This window comes from Sinohyriopsis cumingii, chromosome 9 (genome assembly GCF_028554795.1).
Source record: "Sinohyriopsis cumingii isolate HCF-2022 chromosome 9, ASM2855479v2, whole genome shotgun sequence".
NCBI lineage: Eukaryota > Metazoa > Mollusca > Bivalvia > Unionida > Unionidae > Sinohyriopsis > Sinohyriopsis cumingii.
The window spans coordinates 48,635,673-48,662,461 of record NC_142969.1 but is presented as its reverse complement, the minus strand read 5'-3'; the positions used below and the strand labels follow the sequence as shown (position 1 = coordinate 48,662,461).

At 35.3% G+C, this 26,789-nt stretch overlaps 1 protein-coding gene across 3 annotated transcripts; it reads right to left on the bottom strand.

Annotated features, from left to right (window-relative positions):
* Window positions 1–1,211: 1,211 nt before the first annotated feature.
* Window positions 1,212–26,789, bottom strand: LOC149791769 (uncharacterized). Of its 3 annotated transcripts, none has more exons than XM_089970273.1 (5): window positions 26,719–26,789; window positions 19,611–19,711; window positions 17,132–17,563; window positions 9,424–9,518; window positions 1,212–6,367 (listed from the first exon to the last, which is right to left on the bottom strand). In XM_089970273.1, the coding sequence occupies exons 2-5, from the start codon at window positions 19,708–19,710 to the stop codon at window positions 6,218–6,220; spliced, it is 777 nt and encodes a 258-aa protein (XP_089826399.1). In that variant the 5' UTR covers window position 19,711; window positions 26,719–26,789; the 3' UTR covers window positions 1,212–6,217. The 3 variants fall into 3 exon arrangements, with proteins under 3 accessions (XP_089826399.1, XP_089826397.1, XP_089826398.1); XM_089970271.1 differs by having other exon boundaries at window positions 26,645–26,783; XM_089970272.1 differs by lacking the exon at window positions 26,719–26,789 and adding an exon at window positions 20,175–20,295.

Below are 26,789 nucleotides of genomic sequence, written 5' to 3'. Positions count from 1 at the left end.
CATGTGACATTTCATTTTCTGGCAGGTATGTGTAATTCATGCAATAGATTAGACTCATTACCTTTACATACATTGGTAGACCTATGAATAACCAGGAACCAAGGTTGAATGACCACTACTGACAGTAATTAGCCATAAAGTTTCAACTATTTAAACTCCCCCAAAATTTCTTTGGTAGATAATAGCAAGACTTGAAATTTTTATTCTCAAATACATCACAACAAAATTTTTGATCCAAAGTTTCATAATTTGTATTAAATTGATGTATTTCTGTATAGGGTTCAACAACAGATCAGCAAGTTACGCATTAAAACATGCAACCATGGTCTGACACCTGCCCAGGCCACCTGCCTCAGCATGTCCTTGGAAAGTGTACTTGGCTCACATTTCCTCAGCATGATATAGTCGATAATGTGTTATAAGTAATGTTAAAAACACCCCAAAATGAGAAATTTTTACCGGTAACTGCACGAAGTGTGAACTCCTGGTCCAAGTTTCAATAAACATTAAAAAATTTATTTCTTCAATTATCATTTCTGAATATCTTTCTTATTGCTTTCTTGAAAACAATGCATTTTTCAGTCAACATTAAGCAGGTATAATAGATCAAAAAATATACTGCATTTTCCTGATGAGTCTTGCTTTATTTCTGACAAACATCTGAGGTTTTGCTTAAATCTGAAAACTTTAGCTACTCTTTTTCAGGAGTACAAAATTTTGCACATGTTCAATTTTATAACTAAAAAGTGATTTTCCATCCTTTCCACTAGCTCTTTTAATGTTGATATTATATCAAGTATCACAAATATGTAATGTAAATATTAATTTCATTACAAAATTTTTGAGAAACTTATTGAAACCAATGTCTGGCAATTCAAGATTTTAAAATAGGCACCCTTCCATTAATTTTTTCTGATTCACTAGCTAAAAAGTAATTTTTCACCCTTTCCACAAGCTCTACCAAAATGTTGATATTATATCATGTATTATAAACATGATAATGTAACATTTCAATTTGATGACAGTTTCAAAAAACTGATTAAAACCAATGCCTGGCAATTTAAGATTTTAAGATAAGCAGCCTTCCATTGATTTAATCTAACTAGAATTTTAGTTGTAATGATTAGGAAGGTTCCAAGGAAGTCCCACAATGGTGTAAGTGCAGCAAACAATGATATTACCATGATAAAAGAGATAAATCAAAATGCAACTAACAATTAGAATTTTAATTAGAAAAACTTTAATCAGTGATATCTGTATAAGTCACATGAATACTTTGCAAAATTAATTATCTTCAGGCTTGAGACGGTTGTAATGTGAAAAATGAGATCTGTAGATTACTGTATATACTCATTCATGAGTTCATCTGCAAACTGCACAGACCCAGAACTGCTGTTGCATAATGTGTCAGCAGATCTGGGTCTGTGCAGTTTGTTAGGAGTAATCAGTAGCACAAACAATATAGGTCCTGATCTGCAGGCACATTATTCTATGGCAGATCTGGATCTTTGTCATTTTTAGTTTGATCTGACTTATAAGCAAGCATTATCGCAAGTAGAATTAGAACTAAGATAAACACTCAACAAATAAATAAATTAATTCAAGATGGTACAAAAGTGTATAATGTGAATCAGATGTGAATACAAATAAAAGTATATACTTGGTATGGTGATGTTTTGGTTTTTCTAATACCATATATACTCGCGTATAAAAGTCCAATTCTAAACAACATAGACATGATATGCCATCACGCAATGTGTCGGCAGATCAAATTCTAGATTGTTTATTCCTAACAAACTGCACAGACCTGGATCTGCCAGTGCATTATACGATGGCACATCTGGGTCTGAACAGTTAAAGTTGGACCTGGCTTAAAAGTGAGCACAGACAGTATTTAGTATTAATATGTTGTTGTTGTTGTTGTGGGGTTTAACGCCATTTTTCAGCACACGATAGGCTATACATGGCAGCCAGTATTAATGGTGGAGGAAGAACCTGGGAAAAACCCCAGAAAGAACCACCGAGCCACGAGAAGCTACTGGCAAGCTTTCTCACATACCCACAGTAATAATATGAAAACAATTTTTAAAAAAACTACAGAACTCTCAGTAGAAACTTTATTCCAAGGTTCAAGACACTTATACCAATATGACGTTGAACTGTACATAAGCCTTTTACTCAACCCTTCTTCAAATGGCACATGAATGCAGACCATAATTATAAAGTACAAAAAGATTTCAAATCGTACAGTTTTTAAATCATTTTAAAATGTTATGGCATGAAAAGCTATATGAGAAGTACGATGTATTTGAATACTGCATACGAATCTAGACATTGTCAAAATTATTATCTTCCCAATTAAAATCCGTTTGAAATGCTATATGAAAAGAACTGAGTTTTAACTCCACAAAAAAAAGGAAAGAAACAAAATAAAAATAAAAAAGGACATTGTTTTAAGTCATTCACAATACAGTCATATCTAAAAGGGTTGAAAGAAGTGCAAAAGAGGTCAAGTTTGGAATGAGTAATGCTACAAACCCTTTAACAGGTAATTTTTACCAAATTGCAGCTTTCATCTCATTGGCATTCCTTTATGATTTCTGAAAGAAAATAACATTTAGCATCTAGATCTTTTTTCTGTCACTTTATTTGGTTGTTATTCACTTGGACAGAATCATAAATACATTTATCAAGTCAGATTTTTCAATGCTGATAGTGTTAAAGTGACAGTACTACAGCTTTATATCTTATTATCAAAAGTGTGCTTGAATGAAAGAATGCATAAAATGCAAATGACAAAATTGAAATCGCAATATGACCTTAGCCACAATATGGGTAAAACTAGAGTTGTAGAATATTTGCTGGCAAATATATTTTTTTCAAATAAAGATTTTACAGATAAAACTACTAGTGATAATGTCGTCCCATCAATTACAGTTGACATTTTATGCAAGCCTCTACAACAACAATGTCATGGCTTGTAAGGAATGAGAAACTGTAAACAATCTGATCCTGAATTTTCATAATAATGGGCTTTCACTGTACTTGGTGTCTGTCTGAAAATAGATTTCCAAATCCATTCATAAAATGAATTTGAGTTTCATTCTGTTTTAGTTTATCTTTCATTGTTTTGAATTCTGTATTTTTAAAATGCCTGTGTCATTTCATTTGCATTTATTATGCATTAAATTGGAACTGTTTCTGCATACCGTTTATGTGCCACGGTTGTTTCACTAGTAAAATTACCAGTTTCAGGGTCTCTACAAAGATATCATATTAAGATCGTCATCAACATACTAAGTATTCTGCATTGCAGTCTACAAAAAATATTGAATACTACCGTCATTAATTCATTCTCATCACAAGCTACCAAACAAGAAGCGAAGATTAAAATGCCACCAGCAGATTCAAAAAAAAGGAATGAAAGAGAGCAAGGGAACATTAAATATTCTAATCTAAGTATAACTTAAATTTACTACATGTAATGAATAAATAATCACCAGTAAGTAGGGTAAATGATGCACAGGTAACAAACGAAATTTCTGCAATGTGATTAAAAAAAAGTATGGGTAAATTCCACCTTGACATAAAATCCATTAGGTTTGCGCAAAAGAAAATTGAGCACCAAAATGCCATAAACATATTTAGCCTCACAAAGAGTCCCATTTTAACACTATTACAAGAAAACCGACACAAAAATTTGTTCTTTATGTATTAAATACCATCTATACTCACTTACAAGTTCAGCTGCATATTGCACAGACCCAGATCTGGCGTGACATAATGTATCGATGTTGGTTTATGTACCTTGCAGATCTGGGTCTACGTTTTCTGTAATTAGTCTCATCTTACAAGCAAGTATATGTAGTACCTATTTGTCAGTGACCAAAATGCTATCAATTATTTAAAAGTCAACTTCCACTTGCAGATGATGTAAAACTTTACTCTTTGACTAAATGGATTTTATTGTCTAACCTTGAAAAAGCACATCAATATCGGCAGTAACAGCTAAACAAATGTTTCTCAAGATGTATATCGAAAAATGTATTCTAATTTCATCAATGTACGATGAAAATGAATCATGTAAATTATAGTTTTGTTTAATATCTTTACAATTTTCAGAGAATATTGCAAGGAAAAGTGTTTTTGTTGTCAGCACTGTCAAAGTCAGCATCGACACAAAATTCAACTTATAGTGCAAGTCCATAACTGCCTCTGTAGTTACAAACAAAATGGTGGCTGGCCGTGCACCTGCCCACCAGCCAGAAAGCAAGACAGTGTTCTGTGAAACCCATAACATAAAGTAGTTAAAGACTATGAAGTTGGAACAATGGCAGTAATACAGTCTATGTTCTGACTATGAAGTTGGAGCAATGACAGTAATACAGTCTATGTTCTGACTGAAGTTGGAGCAATGGCAGTAATACAGTCTATGTTCTGACTGAAGTTGGAACAAAGACAGTAATACAGTATATGTTCTGACTGAAGTTGGAGCAATGGCAGTAATACAGTCTATGTTCTATGAAGTTTGAGCGATGACAGTAACACAGTCTATGTTCTGACTATATAGTTGGTTGTTGTTGTAGGGTTTAACGCTATTTTTCAGCACACGATAGACTAAACATAGCGGCCAGTATTAATGGTCGAGGAAGAACCCGGGAATACCCAGGAAAGAACCACCGACCCACGAGAAGCTACTGGCAAGCTTTCTCACATACCCACATTGGCTGAATCCGAGACTCGAACCACGCAGACAGAGGTGAGATGGCAGTGACCGTAATGGAGGACTATATAGTTGGAGCAATGACAGTAATACAGTCTATGTTCTGACTATGAAGTTGGAACAATGACAGTAATACAGTCTATGTTCTGACTATGAAGTTGGAGCAATGACAGTAGTACAGTCTATGTTCTGACTATGAAGTTGGAGCAATGACAGTAGTACAGTCTATGTTCTGACTATGAAGTTGGAGCAATGACAGTAGTACAGTCTATGTTCTGACTATGAAGTTGGAGCAATGACAGTAGTACAGTCTATTTTCTGACTATGAAGTTGGAGCAATGACAGTATTACAGTCTATTTTCTGACTTAGCCACCATTTTCTCAGTCCTTGATACAATGAAGAAAACCTATCAGGTCAACAACTAAAATATTGTATGAATATTTTAATATATTCATGTAACCATTGGCATTTTTTCTCTGTATAATGTGTTTTAACATTTGTTGATCATTAATTTTGTAACGAATATTAAAATGAAGTAAATTTTATAATATTGTAATCCAGTTTGCTTTTACTGATCTGGAATTTGCCTGAACATCAGTACTCGTACATTGTAAAGTATACCAAACCAGAAACAGCAAACAGGAAATGAAGGTATTTTAGTTGCATCACCATGCAAAGCATATGCATTAACACAACCACTCAAATGACTTGGCTTGAGCTTCACTTTCTATAAATCAAAGGAAGTGGCAGATTTTGTTGTACAGAAAGGGAAATAACTCTTGATAAAATGTTCAAATGCTCTAAAACTCCTGCAACTGAAAAATTATCTAATGGATGCATGATCCTTAACATGTACCAAATACCACCAAACTATATTCTAAAATTCATCCTTAGGACATATATTTCTTAAAGAACCACTGATGTTCAGAGACCTCGTTCTGGGTTACTACTGGTGAGCTCGTCTGACAGGTTTCATTGTATTCATCGCAATCAAGCTACTAAAAATATCTAAAACCATACTGACACAAAAACTAAATTGGAGAATAGGAAATTACAGAAATACATTACGAGTAAAATTTATTCTTCATTTTTCAGTGCAAGTGTTGCCTCTTTAGAGCTACACAAAAACAAGTCTTGACAGGATAAACGAACCAAGAATGAAATCCTTCTGGTCACCTAAGGAATTTGATGCATGTATCAACGAAGTTTCCTAAATTTCTACCTGGTGCTTTATGAGGAAATGTAGTAAGACATAGATGGACATACATACAAACATAAGGAGAGATGGATAGACATCTGTGTGCTGGCACTAGAGAATGAGGACACACTTTTTTTACATATATGTGAAGGATATGTTTGTTTTGTTTTCAATAAATAATAAACAGGATATGTACTAGTGTCATGAATGTAGAAACAATTTTCTTTGTACAACTCAAAAAATTTGTACAGCACATAACCTAAATAAATGCACGACATAGGTCATCCGGAAAGCATCACTGATCAAATGGCATTTTGAATTTAGCTAATTTTTCATTTTTCTGCTTGAGTTTCTCTTTTCTCAATCTGCTTTTTCCTCCGATTGAAGTGAACTCCACATTGATTTTTCTCCCTGCCATAGTGGTATGATGCAGTCGCAAGGCAATCTACAAATTACAGAAAATAATTTATGGCATTAAAAAATTAGGTTATTTCATGACTTGTGATAACAAATCCACTGACTTCTTCTTTCAAATACCTTACCTGAACCACAACATTCTGCTTCTAAATTCTGACCCAGGGTTCTTATTTCCAAGGGGCCCAGAGTGGCCGAGTGGTCTAAAGTGCTCTCCGTTACGGATCACTGCCATCTCACCCCTGTCTGCATGAGTTCGAGTCTCAGATTCGGCCAATGTGGTTCTTTCCTGGGTTTTCCCGGGTTCTTCCTCCACCATTAATACTGACCGCCATGTATAGCCTATCGTGTGCTGAAAAATGGCGTTAAACCCAACAACAACAACAACAACTTATTTCCAAACTTGTTATATACAACATGTTTTCCTTCTACAATGACTTCACGTGTAAAAACATTTCAAACTTCTTTTTAAAATCACTAATTGCAATTGTTAGAAAATTGACCTCCTATCCCCTCTCTCAGTGACTCTAGGGGAAAGGTTGCAAAACTATATCCTCATCTTACAGATGGTTACCTTATTGTTGTTGTTGTGGGGTTTGACACCATTTTCAGCAGATGATAGGCTATGCATGGCGGCCAGTATTAATGGTAGAGGAAGAACCCAGGAAAACCCCGGGAAGAACCACCGACCCATCAGAAGCTACTGGCAAGCTTTCTCACATACCTACACTGGCAGATGGTTACCTTCTTGATAGCCTATGTACAAAGTTTTAGTGAGACTGACCCAACTGTTCAGATGGAGAGACTTACCAATAGACAGGGACGGACAGTGTTGTTTGGGATTAAACACCATTTCTCCTTCAATGATTGATATGCTGTACATGTTAGCCAGTGAAACTGGTGGAGGAAGAACCTGGTAAAACCCCAGTATCAACCACTGACCCATGGGAAACTAAGGGCAAGCTTTCTCATGTATCCACATTGGCCAAGCCCAAGACTTGAACCCATGTGGACAGAGGTGAGACGGCAGTGATCGGTAAAGGTGAGTGCTTTAGTGCAATTGGCCATCCGGGACCCAGAGAGATAGACAGATGGAAGTTATCAAAAATATCCCCATTCTAAAATGTAAGAACACTAAGTATTTTATTGTTCATGTTTCTGATCAAAACTGGCTCGAAAGTTGTTTCAAACTAGTATGCCCCATCAAGGTGAAATGTAGCCATTTATCAAAACTCTTCACAAATGTTCTGGGCACATTCGCACATTGCATTTGCCAAAAAGTACTGGTTCCTTCACTGAGCAAAACTATGCATGAAGTTATTCAAGAGGATTTAAATATACAATTAACCATTATGCTTTCTTTTCATCATTGTAAATTTGACCTTTGAGATTTTTCACTGCAAATATATAATGCTGAAGTACATAAACAGTAAAGTATGCAGACTTTTGTTCCAGTAATTATGCTGTTATTAGTTTGCTCATGACCTTGAAATTTAACATTTTGACACTAAAATCAACAAGTTTCTTCCTTGCAAAAATCTGCCCATGAAATTTGGTAAACATATGCTGCTTAGAACAGCACAACAATTATTCTGTAGACACCAATGTGTTTTCACGTCTCTGTGACCTCAATTTCTGCACTTATTCCACATGTGATGTCCTGGCCATCTACAACATTTGGATTCGGATGAAAGTTATGTGCACAAACCAAACTAGACAAGGGATGGATGGACTGTGTCATTACATCATGCCTTTCCAAATGGTACGCTTTACAGTTATGTCCTAAATTTATTAATGCCTATTATCTTGATTTTTTTTCTTCTGTCAGGATATAAGCATTGGAAAACTTCACTGCCTAGAAAAAGATGAAAAACTTGATTGGCACATGCATTTTACCATGAGCATGCAGTCGGGCAATCTTTCACAAAAATGAAATAACTTTATGGGCTTTCTTTCAAAACAACATCTGTCACTGTCATTATCAGTGTACTCGGGACTGCAGTTACAATTAATAAGCTTACATGAGTTGTAAAGAATGTGGTATACCAAATATTCTATTTTGCATCACGTTGATAATAGAGAAGAAAAAAAGTGATGAGCATTTGTTTACACCAGATCACATAATTTGAGAAGACATTTTCATAAACTGATTTTATAGAATAATCTTTTATTTGGTAGAATTGCTGTTTAATCATGTGAACCAGTGCAGTGTTTCCCATCAATGTGAGTGCATACAAATACTGTCCCCAGTTATGTACTGCTTGCTCACAAATGAATATACCCTTAGTTTAGTTTTATTGACATTATTTCATGGCACTTTGATATGAATCTTCGATTTGGCATAAACCGGTTTCATTACTTGAAAGCTTAATATGAGATCAGCTAAGCAATACTTTAGGGTGGTTGGAAACTTGCATTACCATTGCAGAAAACAGAAAATACACCCTAGCAAAGCTGATCATCTGAACTTGATATCTAAATCAATGACGAACAAAGGATAATCTGAATGAGTATTCAATTGAAGCCAACAAAATTGTATGTACGAGTTTATCAACAATAAAACAGGTATACACTTCATAATGTACAGAAACTTGTTCCTAATACCTTGTTCATTTTATGCAGAACATAAACAAAACTGGCAATCAGAATTAATAGGTCAATAAGAATTGATAGGAACTATATGCATGTACATATATGATAATAACAGATAGAAAGAAATTGTTTCTTTTTTAATCATTTGTATATTTATTTGTTTATTTTTTTACTACTCCTACATATAAACAATTACACATTTTGTTTTATAATGCAAAATTTCAGAATGAAATGAAGCGATGTTGATTAATTCTAAATGAAACCCTAAAAACTACTAATAATGGCAATTGTTTATTCCTTCAAAATGAAACCCTGAAAACATTACTAGTAATAGCAGTGTTCTAGTTTGAAATTAGGGCTAATAAAATGGATAATTATACTTAATGGTAAAAAAAAAATCACTGCATAAAAAGACATATTTTTGGTGGTCAAGTGAATTTTATTTTTACTTGCCTAACATGAAAATGAGGAAAAATAATTCATCCCAACACATACCCTATGACTAATCTGGCTGCTGAATTCTAAGTATGCAAATCCTTTTCCTCTGTCTGTACCTTTCTCCTTTGGAATTCTAACTGCTTTCACACCTCCTGAAACAATAATAAAAATCTAATGAAACTCACTTGTTCAGTGAATCACAGCTGCAAAACCAAACTCTTCACAGGCCAGGCACCTTTAGATGACACCACAGCAGTCAATCTCTTTTTCTTTTTAATTGCCACCGTCATCTAAATCTATATCCCTGAGGTTGGCAGATTAGTTTTTGATAAACGTGAATGGACCCTACTTGCTCTAATTGAACTTCTGTGAAAAATGGGAACCCAACTAAATATGGCATCTCATGTATGCCTTGTTATTACATCACTGGCTTTGACAAGCTGTGCTCCATCTCCAACATTTTCTTCAAAATATTCACATTCTGTACCAAAGCCACCAAAGAGGATGGGAGGAATGTTATTTGGACAAAATGAACAATGTAGCAGTAGTGATATCATATCAAAGATAGGCAACCCACTGTGACAGGCATGCCTCCAGATGAATGCTTGCTGAGTTTTCTTGTTCTTGTTATGGATTTAACACCAATTTTCTGCACACAACAGACTATACATGGCAGCCAGTATACTTGGTGGAGGAAGATTGTTGTTGTTGTTGTTGTAGGGTTTAATGCCATTTTTCAGCACACGATAGGCTATACATGGCGGCCAGTATTAATGGTGGAGGAAGAACCCGGGAAAACCCCAGAAAGAATCACTGACCCACGAGAAGCTACTGGCAAGCTTTCTCACATACCCACATTGGCTGAATCTGAGACTCGAACCCACGCAGATAGAGGTGAGATGGCAGTGATCCATAACGGAGAACGCTTTAGACCACTCGGCCACTCGGGGCCCCCGGTGGAGGAAGAAAAAACAAAACCTAATGCAGAACCACCAATATACTGGAAACTACTACCAACCTAACATACCCATGATGGCTGAGCCCAAGACTTGAACCCACAGGGATAGAAGTGAGATGTCCATGATTTGTAAAGGTGAGTGCCTTAGACCACTTGGCCACTTGAGGCCCCAACAGCACAGTGAATAAAGTCCAGTCTTCTTGATCTCATGTACAACAGTTGATAAATCCAACAGTTAAATCAATGGATATGACATACACAGAGTCTTGCAAATCTTGTGCCTGGAGCCCTGGGGCTGCCAGAATATAGAACACATGGGCTACAAGAATATAGAACACAGGGGCTACCAAATGAAGAACCTGTTTCTACCAGAATACAGGATACAGGGGCTATCAGAATGTCAAGTGTGCACTACAAGTGTTGAATGTAGGTAGTCCAATAGGCTGCAATACAGTAGAACTTGCCATGAAAGACCACCCATTCTGCCAAATAACAATGGTCTCTCAAGACAGTTAGTCTCCCATGACAGGTCATAACACTATAAAACGAATATATCCATGCATTGAGAAAGTGGTCTCTCAAGACAGGTGGTTTCTCATAGCAATGGTCTTTCAAGACAGGTTTTACTGTATTATGACTTTTTCTAAATTTGGAGAGAAAAAAATAAGAAGAGTTTTTAAAAAAATGGTTCTTTAGTAAAACTCAGATCATAATAAATTAGGAATAAATCCACCATCTTACAAATCCAGTCCTCCCTTGCTAAAAAAAAAGAAACATTTGCCACGGCTTTTGGATTATAGTGGCAACAGAAGCACTAAAGTTATCTGCCTGTGAAGATGGAAGTTGGACAAATCCAAGATAAAGAGACTGGCACCAAATCCCAAACATTTGCGAGTTACTACTCGAGTAGATGCATGGTCTTCAAGGGATGTAACTGTATGGAGGGCATTGAAGAGAGTGAGTCTGTGCTAAGACCGAGCATGTATTATCAGGTAAACATTTTATCTATAAAATGGTCCTTCTTCTCTAAAGACATTAACCAATCACAATACATTAAAATAGGTGTCTATTTCCATTTATAAATCACAATTTGTTACGGAAAATTGTTTCGATTCATACACAGTAGGGGTCTTATAAGTGTGGCCTAACATAAAATGTCATAAATCTTCAGGTAATACTGGAAACTTTAGATGTATGTAGTACATATAAAACACTGTAAATTCAAATATTTTGTCTTCATGCCATTATTCCAGTCCAGAAATGCATATATGGTATGCGATGTGTTTACCCATTTAGTTACAGTATTTATAGAACAATACTTGCATCTACATTCATTTTAATTTTAATAATCTGAAACAATTATATTAAATATTACTCACCACAAAGTGTCCACCAATACTGTTTAGTGATCATATTAAGTAGGTAAATTGCTTCCATCTGCACATAAGTAAAAAAAATCTGTATTTGAATTATATTTTGGGCTTGCTGCATAAATAGTTTGCATCTAACACAATAGAAGTTTTAAATTTATTTATACTTGCCTTCGTCATAGGCCAGATCTAATTCCCAAGTGACATTTCCTGCTTTATCTGCTCATGCATGTGATAAGCACTTAGCTTGTAAAGGCAAACTCTAGTTTCTTTTCCAACGTGACAACTCCTTTGATGGAGCTGCATATGTAATACATGTTTAATGCCCAAGTATTATCCTATATTCAATTAACTGTCAACACTACTTCTGATCAATTTAACAACTCCTCATGCATATCTGACCTGAGCTAGTTTTCCCAGCATGCAATCCTTTGATTGAGCCATGAAAATGATACTTGTTCTTAAGTACCAAGAAAAGTCGTATATTCAGTTAACTGTGGGTGCTTATTTTAACTACTTCTGATCATGCCACACAACTGACACCTGGTGGAAATCTTTTAATCACATTTCACAGACTGTATGAACAAAGTGTCACTTAAAAAGCCCAAGTTCAGTTTCCACATAAATAAAAAGCCAAATTTCTAAACTGTGTTATGGCAGTTATCATGTACCATGTCACTTGGAAAATAAATATTGAACTTCAGTTTTGCCAATATGGGGGAAAAGAAAATATTATGCTTACAATGCAGCGTTCAAATTAAAAATAATGGACTTTGCAGAGAAACATCACTATGCCACAGAATGTTAATTTGGTTTGTTTATTTTTCCAAAAATGCAACTCTAAATCACTGATGAAAAGTCACCCCTTACAGACAATATTTAACTTGCAAAGCACAAACCAACTTATAGGATTTCAAAGAGATATTAACTTTTTGCAGCAATAAAAGAGAGGAGGGTCAACTTATAGTTAAGTCATCATATAATTAATCAAGTAAAGGAGGTTACATCCCCTTACTCTGAAGCTGGTTATGTCCCCTGTCTCCTTTAGTACCTGAGGCAGTTATGAGTTAGCATATCATTCGTGCACAGACTTAGTTTGGAGAAAAAACAATGCAGAGTCACCAACATAATGTGCTTATCAATGATATTGCAGCCTGCTGCTAGAATGAATAGAAAGCAGGTTTCGCAGAAATGGTGAGTGATGGAGGTTCTTGACAATAATGCAACGGTGCCTTTTTCAACCATGCTAGAAAACATGGAGCACTCCATTTCAGACAAAGGGAAATGTCCTTCAGTTGAGACGAGTCAAAGTTCAAATGAAGGTCAGAGATGTCTTTCATCTGGACTATATCCTCCCTTCCATGGTGTCAAAGCATTTCTGGCATTGTTGAATGGTAGTCCTTGATTGTGACGAAGCATAATTCTTCTCGTTGAAAAGTCAAAGGAAGAAGTTAGGTAGTTGTGGCTTTCAGCCATTGACGGACCTGTCCAATTCTGAGTAGCACAAGATGGTTTACTGATTCATGTGCCTGTTGGTCTAGGTATCCAAGCCACAGTGCAAGTTGGAACAAACATGTCTGCATGATGGGCATTATCTTTAATTTAAACAGGCATTAACTTCAACCCGAAGCTTGGACTGGGTATACCAGGAAAACAGATCTCCATACCTGAGTACCAGAAACTGAAGGCACAAGCTGAGACTGTTGGTGTGGTCCAAAACTGGATAGTATCTGGTTCCAATGTTTCGTACCAGCCATCTCAGGGAAGATCACTCTAGCCAGTACCAGATCTATATATGCTGCTAGTCTATTCACCACTAGTACAGGCATCCATAGTATCAAATCAACTCAGTACTGGCACCAGAGTTAAATCAGTAAAGATCCATTCTGGGGTTATCTGGGGTTGGTACTGTGTGAGAAGCATATGATGGTCTGGATTGGCGACTCTTTTTCCAAAGAACCTGAATTAGCTAGGAAGTTGGAGACTGATATTTCAGATGTGGGACTACTTGATGTCACCTCATCCTTGACTGTTAACTTCACAGCTATCTCATTAGCCAGAGCCAGTTCTTTGATAGACATGGTCAACCATACTTCCTCACACCAGAATGAATGAACATTGCAAATAAAGTCTGAATTGCACCTTATGCAATTTATACAGGTACAGTCTTCAGCCACTGGAACTGTTTGCTTGCCAGTTATTCCAGCTTACCGTGATGACACCTGTAAATACAGTGAGCAAAACAATGGCATAATCAGGCAATATCAATCAAGTATTACAATGAACTTATTAAGATACTGATGCTAGCAATACAAATTTATAAAATGCCAATAAAAATGCCTCCATGATCATACAACATTAAATTATAGAACAATTCTCTACAGAATTCATAAACAAGGTCATATGCTGAATTGAAATAAGAGCACTAAAGACCATGGAAACAATTTAAACGGCACCTACATGCTTGCTGTATGACAAAGTTAGACAAATGAAGTGTGGAATATTCTTCATTGATGAAGAGCAAGTAATTTACACCAATACAGCTGATGCACACTTCTCTGGTATGAGAAAACTCCAATCAATCACTCAAGTGATGAAATGGCACAGGATAGGGTAATTCTTTACATGAAAGGCCTTTAGAAATGGGATGTTTCCTAGCATGAGTAGATGTAACAGTCGATGAATTTACAGGATTTGGCATCAATCCCTATATCCGAGGGGAGACCAATCTTGCCTGACTTCCATGTCGGCAAGCAGATAACATTTTAGCGCTTCTGTTGCTAAAACAAACCAAAAGATATTAATGTCTTCTTTAGCTTTGATAGGGGTGGATTTCTAAGGTGGTGTCTGTACTATCAGTGTTTCATGTGATGATGAAAAATAACTACATACACATTTCACTGTTGCGGAGCTTCAGTTTATACAATGTTTACACAGTAAATAGCCCTTGCCAGGCTAACTGACCCACCAAATAGTGGTACCCCTCATGAACGGCCCCCCTGACCAGTGGCCACCCACTTTTATGCTCAGAATTCTTTGGTACTGACAAGTTTATGTTCAAAAGAACCCCTCAAGAAAGGCCATTTCTCCAACGTGACCAAGGGACAACATATTAGTGCAAAAATGTAAAATGTACCCCTTTACAAGCAGTGTAATGTAAAATATACCCCCTCACAAGCAGCCATTTTATTTTAAGTTGTATCCAGAACCAATATTTAATTCATATGGAATAGTAAGCACCGGTAATCTGATTATCTTTTCAGGATTTTGTTACAGAAAGATGTGTTGGCAGAAGTACAAGTACCACTAAGGTTAACTGTAAAAGTAAAATATACCCCCTCACAAGCAGCCATTTTATTTTAAGATGTATCCACACCCAATATTTAATTTATTTAACCAGTATTTAATTCACATGGTACAGTAAGTGATTAACTTTACCAATGTCTGTTTCCTTATGTCAGGTTTTTGTTACTGAAAGACATGTTGGCTAAAGTACATGTACCACTAAGGTTAATATTTATATTAATGCCAACATTTACTGGAAACAGGGTCAACAGTGTTGTGATAAGAGTTTTGGGCTTCACACAGTGGTTGAGTTTCTTACTTTGATAATTACAAACGGACGTAATTGTCAAGATAATAACATGGACAGCATAGGCTAAATATAGATTTTGTAGATTAACACAGAGAAATTAACCTTGAACAAAACAGGGTACCAGACAAAGACCAAAATATCATCTGACAGTACATGTAATAATTCCTTTATAAACAAGGAATTTCGCAGACTCTACAAAAACGTGAAATGCGAGTCTGGAATTTTTTACGTGAGTATGGCAAAACCATGAAAAAATGTCACTTAAATAAACTGCTTTGCATAAAATAATTGGCATTTAAAATAATTCACTTTCCACTTACTCCATTTTCCCACTGCCACAGGATATTCTCCTTATTTGTTATGATGTTGTATAATACAGTCTTCCCAACATATACTTTTCTCAAAAATCTCTTGACATCTTCCCAATATTTAAATGACATTTTTCATGGTTTTGCCATAAACATGTCAAAAATACCAGACTTGCATTTCATGCTTAGCCCTTTACCTCATACAGCATAGTTACAAAGTGCAGTGCACTATAAACAGAAAACCTGTTACCTAGTCGACTCCACGGTTTGCCTGTGAACTGTTAAGCAATGTAGTGTATGTTACGTTTAACAGCAATTGTAACCATTTTACATTTTTGGTATACATCTATTATGTGTGGAAAAATTTAAGAGTAAAGTCTGATTGTTATAGCTGTGTAATTATTTTTCATGGAAGAATTTTTTATGTGCTTTAAAATCTTGAGAGAACTCGTTCACTGTCATGTCAGTGAGGCTGCGTGACCAACTGTAGCTGCCATTTCTCATACTCGAAATTTACAAGTTTTTCGTCTGCGTCTACATCACTAAGTCATCTGAATTTGATAATTTATAAAACTAATTGCTGCCTACATCAATATCAGAGCCTTTACCTAGGTTATTGAAACTTTCATAGTTGTCATTCTAATCATGAAAACTTCATAAGTACTGAATGAAATCCGCGACTGCCATTTTGAGAGTGGAGATTACAACCCAGTTACTTTAAATAGCAGATATCGACCAGAGCATAAACAGTGACCACACGATCTGACGTAATGTAGTATCTAATAGGGGGTTTTCCTCGAAGGTGGCGCTACGAAAACCAGCTCAAAATGGCTGATGTTTACAGCCGACGTTAAAAGGCGCTTCCATGCGACTTTTGTAGAGGCGTCAAAAGGCGCTTCGATGCGAATGGTGTAGAGGCGTCCAAAGACGCTTGCATGAGGTAAAGGGTTAAGAATAAGAGCTATTAATGTTAGCTTGAAATCAATCAGTTCTTAAAAGATGAACCTTTCAGTAACTAATCCTACTTTTAAATGAAGATATTAAATGCTTTAAAGTTATTTGCAGCTTTCTTAATACATACACATACTGGTGACATTTATATCCATTATATATGGCTACCTTCCCAGTACAGAAAGGGTGGCAGTATAAGAGGGGGACCACTGTATATATATATATATATATATATATATATATATATATATATATATAGAGAGAGAGAGAGAGAGAGAGAGTTTTTAACAAAATGTAAGACTATTTTGAAATAATCAACATATTTTTCAATTTTTGTTGTTGTTGTAGGGTTTAATGCCCTTTTTCAGCACACAATAGGCTATACATGGTGGCCAGTATTAATGGGTGTTATCCGACCCACAAGAAGCTACTGGCAAGCTTTCTCACATACCCACATTGGCTGAATTCGAGACTCAAACCCATGCAGACAGAGGTGAGATGGCAGTGATCCATAACGGAGAGTGCTTAAGACCACTCGGCCACTTGGGGCACCCAATTTTTTTTTGTTGTACAAACTACTTACCTGTTTTCCTGAAATGTTCTTCCAACTGTTCTTTGGTCACATCATAGGGTAAATTTCCAACAAAAAGTACATAACGTTTTGGTAAGAACTCATTTGGTTCACTTTTTCCATCCTTTTCTGTCTCTTTGGCTGCAAGAGTTCCATTTTTCACAGGTTTCTTTGGCTTTTTCTCTTTTTCTGTTTTTTTATTATTTTCATCGCTTACTGCACTTGTCGATGCATTTTTACTACTTTTCAATTGTCTCAGTTTATGGAACTGTTGCTTTAAACTTTGTTTTTGTACTGGTTTTGAAGGCTGTGAATGAACCAACTGTTTATCAGAGACCTTGAATTGAAAACCCCTGTTTGATGCTGCTGGTTGAGATGCCTGGATTCTCATTCTGTCGGATGACTTTGGCTTTGTCTTGTCTTCTGAAGTGTCAGTCTCTTGATCTGAAATTGATTGTACATGTATATTAAATCTAACATACTATTTCATTTTTTAAGTTTTAAAAATCTGATTATCTAATGTTGTCTGGAGAAAGAAAAGAAAAAAATTATCCAGGAAATTAATTATAAATATATACATTGTAAGATGTTTTAAAATTCTAACCATCTTAAATACTGACCAATTTCATAAAAAGTATGATACCTAAATGGAAATTTTCGATAGGTCCATATCAACTGAGTGTATTTAGTACAGATATATACGATAAACTGCTGCCAGAGCTTAACAAACTTATACAAGTCAGCATGCTCTGGGAAAACTAACTGGAAAATTGAATTTGCCCTTGGGGGGGATTTTAGCTTGCCTTTAAATATAACAACATAATAGTGTGTGTGTGATTTGGATTTTTAACATAGGTTTAACAATTTTTCAGTCATATCGCTACGATGTCTGCCGTGTGGCAGTTTATAGTACTGCCTAGCACTTGGGCATCATGCCACAGACATGTAGCATGATGTCCCACCCAGTCACATTATCCTGACACCAGGCTGACCAGTCCTAACACTAACCTCTTAATGCTGAGCGGCAAGCGAGGCAGCTGTTAGTACCATTTTTGTAAGTCTTTGGTATGACTTGGCCAGGGATCAAACTCACAAACTCTAACCACTAGGCCACCAGAGCAGTAATTGTCAAGATCATAACACAGTCAGAAAGAAATGGGGTCAACATTGTTTTGATAGAGCTTTGGGCTTCAAACAACAGATTTTTTTTTTTAAATGACGGCTCTGACCGACGTAATTGTCTTCATAACATGGTCAAATAGGCACAAAATAGTTTTTGTGAATTAACACACACACACACAGAAACAATTAACCTTGAACAAAACAAGGTACCAGACAAAGACCGAAAAATCATGAGACAGAACATTTATCACTTCCTTTATAACAAGGATTTTTGGTTACGAAAGTTTTCTCGGCAAAATTGCAGTACTGTACAATTAGCAACATATGAATAAACCATTACAAAACTTTAACATGTCATCACATAAACAAAGAAATAATTCTTTAGCAGGAAAAGTAAAAGTTACACAACTTGACGACAATAGGGAGAGTTCACTTACCTTCGGATTTTATTTTGGCAAGATTCAAATAAACAAGATCGTAAAAGATAAGGAAAATATTCTGTAGCAGTGGGTAAATGGAGTAAATCAGAAGAGATTTATTTTAAATACAAAACACTGTATGTACCACGATTTAAATAATGTTTCTGAATATACATGTGCCAACAATATTCAACCCACATTCCAAGCCTATGAATAAGAACTATAAATTTGTCATTTTGAAATAACTCTTGTTTTTAAGATAAGGAGAACATTTTAAAAAGTAATGCTACTTTTAAATAAAGATATTAACTGATTTAAGTTACATGTATCTTGGCTGCTACATATACATATACATCTCACAAATATAATCCTCTTCTGGAAAGGCCACCCGTTTTATAAGGACACTTTCCCGGTGCAGAAGAGGTGGCTGTATAAGGGGACCGCTGTAATTGCAGCAAGGTTTGTTTTCTCCAGATCTATTATAAAGTTTTTAATATTTTCATCGTGCATGAAATGTATTTTGTGTATTTTAACACTATTTATCTTATACAGGCAGAAGAAATACATATGCTGATAAAAAAAAAATTGTTGACATTACAAAATTTGACTTGTAAATCAGCGCACCTTATGTTTCAAATAACTCCGCCCTATACACAAAAGAGAAAGGAGTCACACTGCCCAAAATTTATTTCCATAAAATGCACCAAAATATTTAACTGGTCATGGACTTTATTATCCCCATGCTTTTTAAAACAGCATAGGAAATATTGTGATATGCTCCCTCTATCTGTCTATCCATCTGAACATAAATGCTTCTCCTTTTAAACAAATTGGTGGAAATTCCACCAAATTTAGTACAACAGCTGCTTGCCATAAATTGGTGTTCTCCTCAGGATCATCCAATTTCCCTCACCTTCAAAGCAACTAATGAATCTGACAATACTTGGTACCTTTGGCTAATTTTTTCTGCTTTGCTTGTTCCCAAAACTTGCGCCGTCTCTCCAACCCTTCTGCACTTCTACCTCTTTTACCCCTTTTAGGCTGTCCCATTCTACAAAACAGATAACTGAATTTGAGAAACTTAACTTAGTTCTGTTAATCCAACAAATTATGAACTTATAGCATATATAAATATTAGCATGCAATTCCCTGTTGGAGCAATATAAGCTTCCATAATATACACAGAAATATTGTAAAGATGATGGAACGTTATTATCCTTCTGGTTTTTAAACAGCATTGGGACTATTGTGAAACCCTCCCTCCTTTGGTCTTTCCATCCACCCTTCTGTCCACAACTGCTTCTCCTTCTAAACAAGTTGGTGGAAATTCACCAAACTCAGTACATTGGATGCCCATGTTGTTGTTGTTGTTGTTGTTGTAGGGTTTAACGCCATTTTTCAGCACACGATAGGCTATACATGGCGGCCAGTATTATTGGTGGAGGAAGAACCCCATAAATCCTCTGAAAGAACCACCGACAATCAAGAAGCTACTGGCAAGCTTTCTCACATACCCACATTGGCCGAATCAGAGACTCAAACCCACACAGACAAAGGTGAGGATGCCCATGTGATGACATCCGAGGACATCAATCTCAGTGCTGAGGGCCTAGTCCAGGAAAGATAATGCAAATATCATTGGTCTCCAAATTTAATTTTTTTTTGAAGTACAAATTAGGCTACCACATGACATTTCACATGCCCAATAATGACTTTTAGTTGTTTCTAATAGTTGGGCTATGAAAATGTCATCTCCTTGGTACAATTTCTGAGCCCTCCCATTGGTCTTGAGGAGATCAATCATCAAGTACACACAAACTGCAATTTTTAATTACAGCATTACATAATTTTCAGGAAGCTTTGTTTGTCTGTGTTTCAGATGGGTATCTATCTTCGCACTGTATTTTCACATTTGAACAAATTTTTCTCTGTAAGTCCAGATCGACAGACACTCAAAACTTATTTAGTAATTCAGGTTCATTTGCACCACTCAGGTGGCCTAGTGGTTAGAGTGTCCCACTCAGATACAGGAGGTCTCAGAATCGAACTCCACCTGAGTCACTGAGTCATATAAAAGATTTATGAGAATGGCACTAGCAGCTGCCTTGCTAGGCACTCAGCATTATGAGGTTAGTGTTAGGACTGTTCAGCCTGGTGTCAGGATAATGTGACTGGGTTGGACATCATGCTACAAGTCTGCAGCATGATGCCCCAGTGCTAAACATCACTATAAACTGCCACACTGCAGACATTGTAGTGATATGACTGACAAACTGTTAAAGCTATGTTAAAAATCCAAAATACACACACACACAGATTCATTTGCACTTTTCATGCATTGTATATGAAGGCCCAGAGCACTTTTATTTCACTGATTGGTTATATAAACTAGCTTCTGACTCAGTGAATTATATCACCTGCTGACGAAAAGTAAAGACAATCATAATTGAGACTTTTCATTAGTTCTCAATTTTCTTTTACTTACTAATTAAAAAACACAAAATACTTAAGTTTTTATTCAACTTTAATGAACAGGTATTATGGTCCCCAACAGATGTGCACCGTTGGGTTTTGATACTTGGAATTTATACATGACCCAGTTCTGATGCACGGAAATTCCAAACTGTGCATTTTTATGATGCATGTCGATTTGGGGTGGATAACTGATCTTAATTACCCTTAATTTGCCTTCAACAAAGTTTCCTACATAGCATGTGCTGTCCTTAACAAGTTTACTGTAAGCACCAGTAATCAACATTTGCTAAACAGCTTATTCCATGATATTGGTAAATAATACTGCACCACTGTAAAATCAATATGAACTGAGTGGAGCCAACAGATCCCTTAGATGTATATAAATGAGCCAAGGTTAGATTGTTTTGAAATTATTTTTGACATTTATGATAGGAAGATGGCATCAATTATGACTGACTAGATAAATGTTCAATTAAATATCAGCCTTTTTTGACTGCCCATCAAATTATAATCAGTTAGTCACAACTGAAACAATATGCCAACTTGCATAGTCTGTTGTCAAAGTGACATGTATGAGGACAAACTTTAAATGTGCTTTGTTGGCAATTAATTTGCTTCAATCAGCAAAACATTTAAGAATTCTGAATCAATCATGATTTTAATGGATTAACTTGTTATGAAATATTGGCATACATGTGTGACCTGTGAGCATAGATGTTATAGCCAGAATCCTTTGAAGACAAAGGCAAGGTCTACGCTTGGTCATACGTTAACAAAACTCATCAGGATATAGTATATCCACCAGTCAAAACTTTGAAGCAGAGATTGTTGCTGCTAAGTTTGTAAACAGCAAAAATAGCCAAAAATAATTTAAATGTTCTTGTTCTGTCGGCAGATGACTTCAGAATAGACAAATTCACCAATCATGGTGTTGTCCTTGATAAAATTGGATATGCCTTGTTTGTGTTGTTTGATGCATAGTTTGATACATGAAGATCAGATTAAATGTTTCCTATTGCAATGGTTTTAAAATTAGGGTAGGTAGATGTTTTTAAAGATTATATATATATATATATATATATATATATATATATATATATATATATATATATATATATATATATATTGATTAGTATGTATAATGTACTAAGTGCTTCAAGTACTGGGCTAAACTGTCTGTGTGTGTGTGTGTGATTTGGATTTTTAACATAGCTTTAACAATTTTTCATTCAAATTGCTAAAATGTCGGCAGTGTGGCAGTTTACAGTGATGTCTAGCACCAGGGCATCATGCCGCAGACATGTAGCATCATATCCCACCCAATCATATTATCCTGACACCAGGCCAACCAGTCCTAACACTAACCCTTTTAATGCTGAGCACCTAGTGAGGCAGCTGTTTGTACCATTTTTGTAAGTCTTTGGTATGACTCTGCCGGGGATCAAACCTGCAACCTACCGCACCCAAGGTGGACACTCTAACCACTAGGCTACCAGAGCAGTCCAAACTGGCTCAATTAGATGCACAAATCAATTTAAGGAAAAAAAATTAATTTTTTTTTCTTTTTTATTTGGTTGGGTGGGAAGTGCTAGGTTTGGCAATGAAAAACAGGGATGTCGGCCAACTGAAAACACATTTTTGGGACTTGATATCAATAGGTACAAGATTCATGTATAACTTTCATAGTTGCATTGGTACATTTTTGCATTTAACACTGTTTTGAGCAGTTAAAGTCAGAGATGCTATCATCTTAACAGATTTAAAGGATGAGAAGTTCTGAATTCTTCACTCATGGAACTCAGGAGTCCCCAAGTCTATATCTGAGAGTCCTGCACATAAACTTGGGAGTCCCTAACTTTCAAATGGAAAGAAAGAAAAATGGAAAGCACAGACTCATTACTTTAATATCAGGACAGAATTTGTAGCCATTTATAACATCACACTACAAGAATATTAAGTTTAAACATTATACATATAAATTTATAACTTTTTTAAAACCATAAAACACTACTAAAACCAAACATTAAACCACAAAAATAAAATTGTCAACAAGAACTTCAAATCCCAATCCTTAAAATGTTATTTTGTTTTCTTAAGTAAAATAGCATCTCCATTCCCACAAAAGAAACTTATTGGAGTCAACTCCTGGCATCACAATGTAGTGTGTATATAAACAAGAATTACAATCATTACATAAAATAAGACAGAATGAAAAAAATATACCAAACAGCATATGTGCAAAGAATGCTGTATGAGTTTATTTACACAGTGGGATAAAGTTGGCATATAACATGATCTCTAAGGGAAAAAATAAATTATTCTTGGCACATGTACGGAATAATGTACCTAAATACATGTAGTTTAAGACTGTAAATCTCAACTGTTGCCAAACAATAGGTACAGACTCTCAAATATCGCCAATCAAATGGAACTTTCACCTATTTTTTTTTGGGGGGGGGGCGGGGGGGGATTCCTTTTGTTGGCTCTTTTTCATCACAAGTCTGTTTCCCAAAAAATTAAAACAGATTTTGCCAACTCAATTTTGGGAGTCAACATACTTTTCTGCATTAGTTTAAAAAATTTCTACTGACAATAGTGTCATATACAAGTCATACTTACTTATTCTAGAAGTTATTATTATGGGATATAAATGATTTGACAATTCTGTCCAAATCAGTCCCTAACAAAGCATTGATTACATTTATAATTTATATTCACCAATTTAAACCCCATTACAACAAAATATGGCATAGTTGTTTACCAATCAATTGCAATTGTTTACCTACACTCAACAGAATGTAGTTTCTTTGAAGTATGCCTGAATGACATTCAGAGAGGAAGTCTTTTTCACAAGATAATTATAATGAAATGGATCAACTGTTAATTAATCACACTGGCTTCATGTCCATTTACTTAGGTCTACCCTTTAGCTAATCTGCAGACTGGCCACAGCTGACCAGAATTTGAGAAGAGAAAATGTCCAGGAGGGGGTGGGGGATGAGGTACTTCATGGGGATGTATCACAGGGAGAAACAACTCATCCTCTGAGAATTTCACATTTGACCCAGAAGCTTGGGTCCTTGAGGGGCCCTGAGATGTTGAGAAGTTATAAACATCATAAAGATTCAAATAATCCTTTATCTGTTTAATACACCAAATATACAGTCATACATACCAGTAATTAGATTAACACTTATTAAAAAATTCAGTAATGGCTAAGTCTGTCTCATCGTTTACTTGTTTCTTACAAAATAATGTACAGGTGTTTCACAGACAAGATAAGAAATCCTAAACATCAGACTGACCCATGAATAATGAACAATCCCAGCTACGAGATCATAACTGTTGAAAAACTAATGACTATTTAGACTTTAATTTTGACTCTTGAGATTCTGGGGTCAAGAGTCAAATGGCCTCAGTTTTGAAATTTATTGAGAACCTTGAATATTAGAGGTACTTAGAGGTACTTGCCAAATACACAGTAAATTTATTTGATTACTGATGCATAACATGAGCAACGAATCAGATTGAGTGTTGTCCTAAATGGCAATTGTCTCATTAAATGACATATTTCCCTGCTCCCAGTTGAGAAACATATATAAAAACAGGACTTTATTAATTTTATAAAAGTCAGTTTACACGGTGAAAAACTAAACTTGCCCTTGCAAGATTTGACCTTAAATAAAAAAGTAAGATAAAATATGGAACTTATTTAAGGAAATTGTCTTTTATTTACTTTACAATATAAGAAACTTTTGTTATCCTTTTCTTTATGTTCACCTTAAATTCAGTTACGAAAATAAAGTGTGCATAAAAATGACAATCCCAATCAAGATTAAACTAATAAATACTTCATTCATTAACACTATATGAATTTGGAAACTAAAATTTCCAAGCAAAATGTCATGGACAATCCCTAGTGTTATCGTGCAAGCAATGTTGTTTTCTTGATCAAATGGCACAATATTGTCCAACGGTTAAGTACAAGAGCAGTTAGTTTACTGAGAAATCATTACAACACTGAAAATATGTTTGATATCTTTCAGAGATAATCAGAAACAAATAATAAGTCATGAAATTATTATATGCCATGTTTAGATGTAACGATCATGTACAAATGCCAGATAAATCTGATCGCAACCTCAACAGGGATAATTTCCTAACAGTAATTAAATTAAAAAAGAAAAGATAGTGATTCAATATGAATAAAAACATTCTGCTATATGTACCTGACTGATCAAAGACAATGTAAACGGTTTAGACATTACAAACAGAAAATGGTGGGGAAAAAAATCACCAAACAAACATTAACTGAATTAAATAATGTAATGTGATCATAGGAGATTCCAAAAATGTAAATTGAGAAAGAAAAACTCCTTTCATGGATATAACGAAGGACACAAAATTTCAAATTAATAAAATCTAATAAAACTGCAATAATAGTGTCCTGTTGTATCTCCAACGAATTCATGACAATAGTTGTTCTATATTGATTTTAATGTTTACTATAGGAAGAAAGATTGTTATTATGTTTCAATTATATCACACAATCACAACATCATGTGGATATTTTCAGTTATGTTACAAATATAGGACAAGAATAAGTTAATTTTTTATAGTATCACTGAGGAACTATCTCCATTCAAATGCTAATAAACTGCCCCTAATTTTTTCTCTTCAAAATTATGTAACTTGGACCAGTTATAACTGACATTTTTTTAATAAAGTGTCAGATGTAACACAAATTTTATGACATCAAATTCTGAACCACATTTTTGGGATATGCATTATAAACCCTACCCAACCCCTCCCATCACGTATCACTGTTTAGGATTGGGGGGAGGGGCAATTTATGGGATTTAAGAACATCCTTTGAAAAGTCATGGGGATGTGGGTGGGGGAGAAAAAGCTTGAAACAAATTCTCTTCCTCCGAGTTGTAGAAAATAAAAATGGAAAATACCACCGGAAACTTTGCTCCCTTAAATTTAAGAATATGTCTGCATGTGCTACCTGTACAATTATTGGGTTGTTTCAAATGACTTTGAAACATTTTGGACTTTATAAAATTTTATTTCTAACTCAAGCGGGAGTTTATTAAACATTATAGCTATTTGTAAAAACCAGAATTAATGTAGCCAACAGTTAGAATTTATTACAATGTATAGTTTTACTTTGCTCATTTTAGGTCATATGGCCAAGAATTTGCGACGCAATGACATAATTAGATGGACCATAACGTGGGAAGCTAAAAATAACCATATCTTATTGGCCAATCCTCTTTGTATCTTTTTATTTTTTAAAATTATATTTTTTTTTTTTACTTTACGTAGTAATTTCTGCAACTAAATACTGTTTATAACAAACCAACATTCCGTTCCTGCACACGTTCGGATAGCTATAGCGAAATTAAGGTGTACTTGACAAGATACAATAAATGTTCTCCCGTAAAACCGACTGAACCTTCGTGTATGACAGAAACAAGATTGGATTTTATCAAACATTATATACCTGTTGAAACAAAGTGCGCTTAGAGTCTCTTTAAACAAAAAATAAAAATGGGTTACAGATAATTAAACTTTCACCCGATACACCTAATCCCAACAGCATGTATTTTCGCTTTGTTCTTTTTCTTTCAGACTGGTTCTCTCATTAC

Excerpts from the sequence above, each read along its gene's own strand:
- LOC149791769 (XM_089970273.1), bottom strand. The coding sequence starts at position 19,710 with ATGGGACAGCCTAAAAGGGGTAAAAGAGGTAGAAGTGCAGAAGGGTTG. Across the intron at positions 17,564-19,610 it reads GCAGAAAAAATTAGCCAAAG|ATCAAGAGACTGACACTTCA; the intron begins GTACCAAGTATT and ends AATCAATTTCAG. Across the intron at positions 6,368-9,423 it reads GCAGCCAGATTAGTCATAGG|ATTGCCTTGCGACTGCATCA; the intron begins GTATGTGTTGGG and ends TGTAATTTGTAG.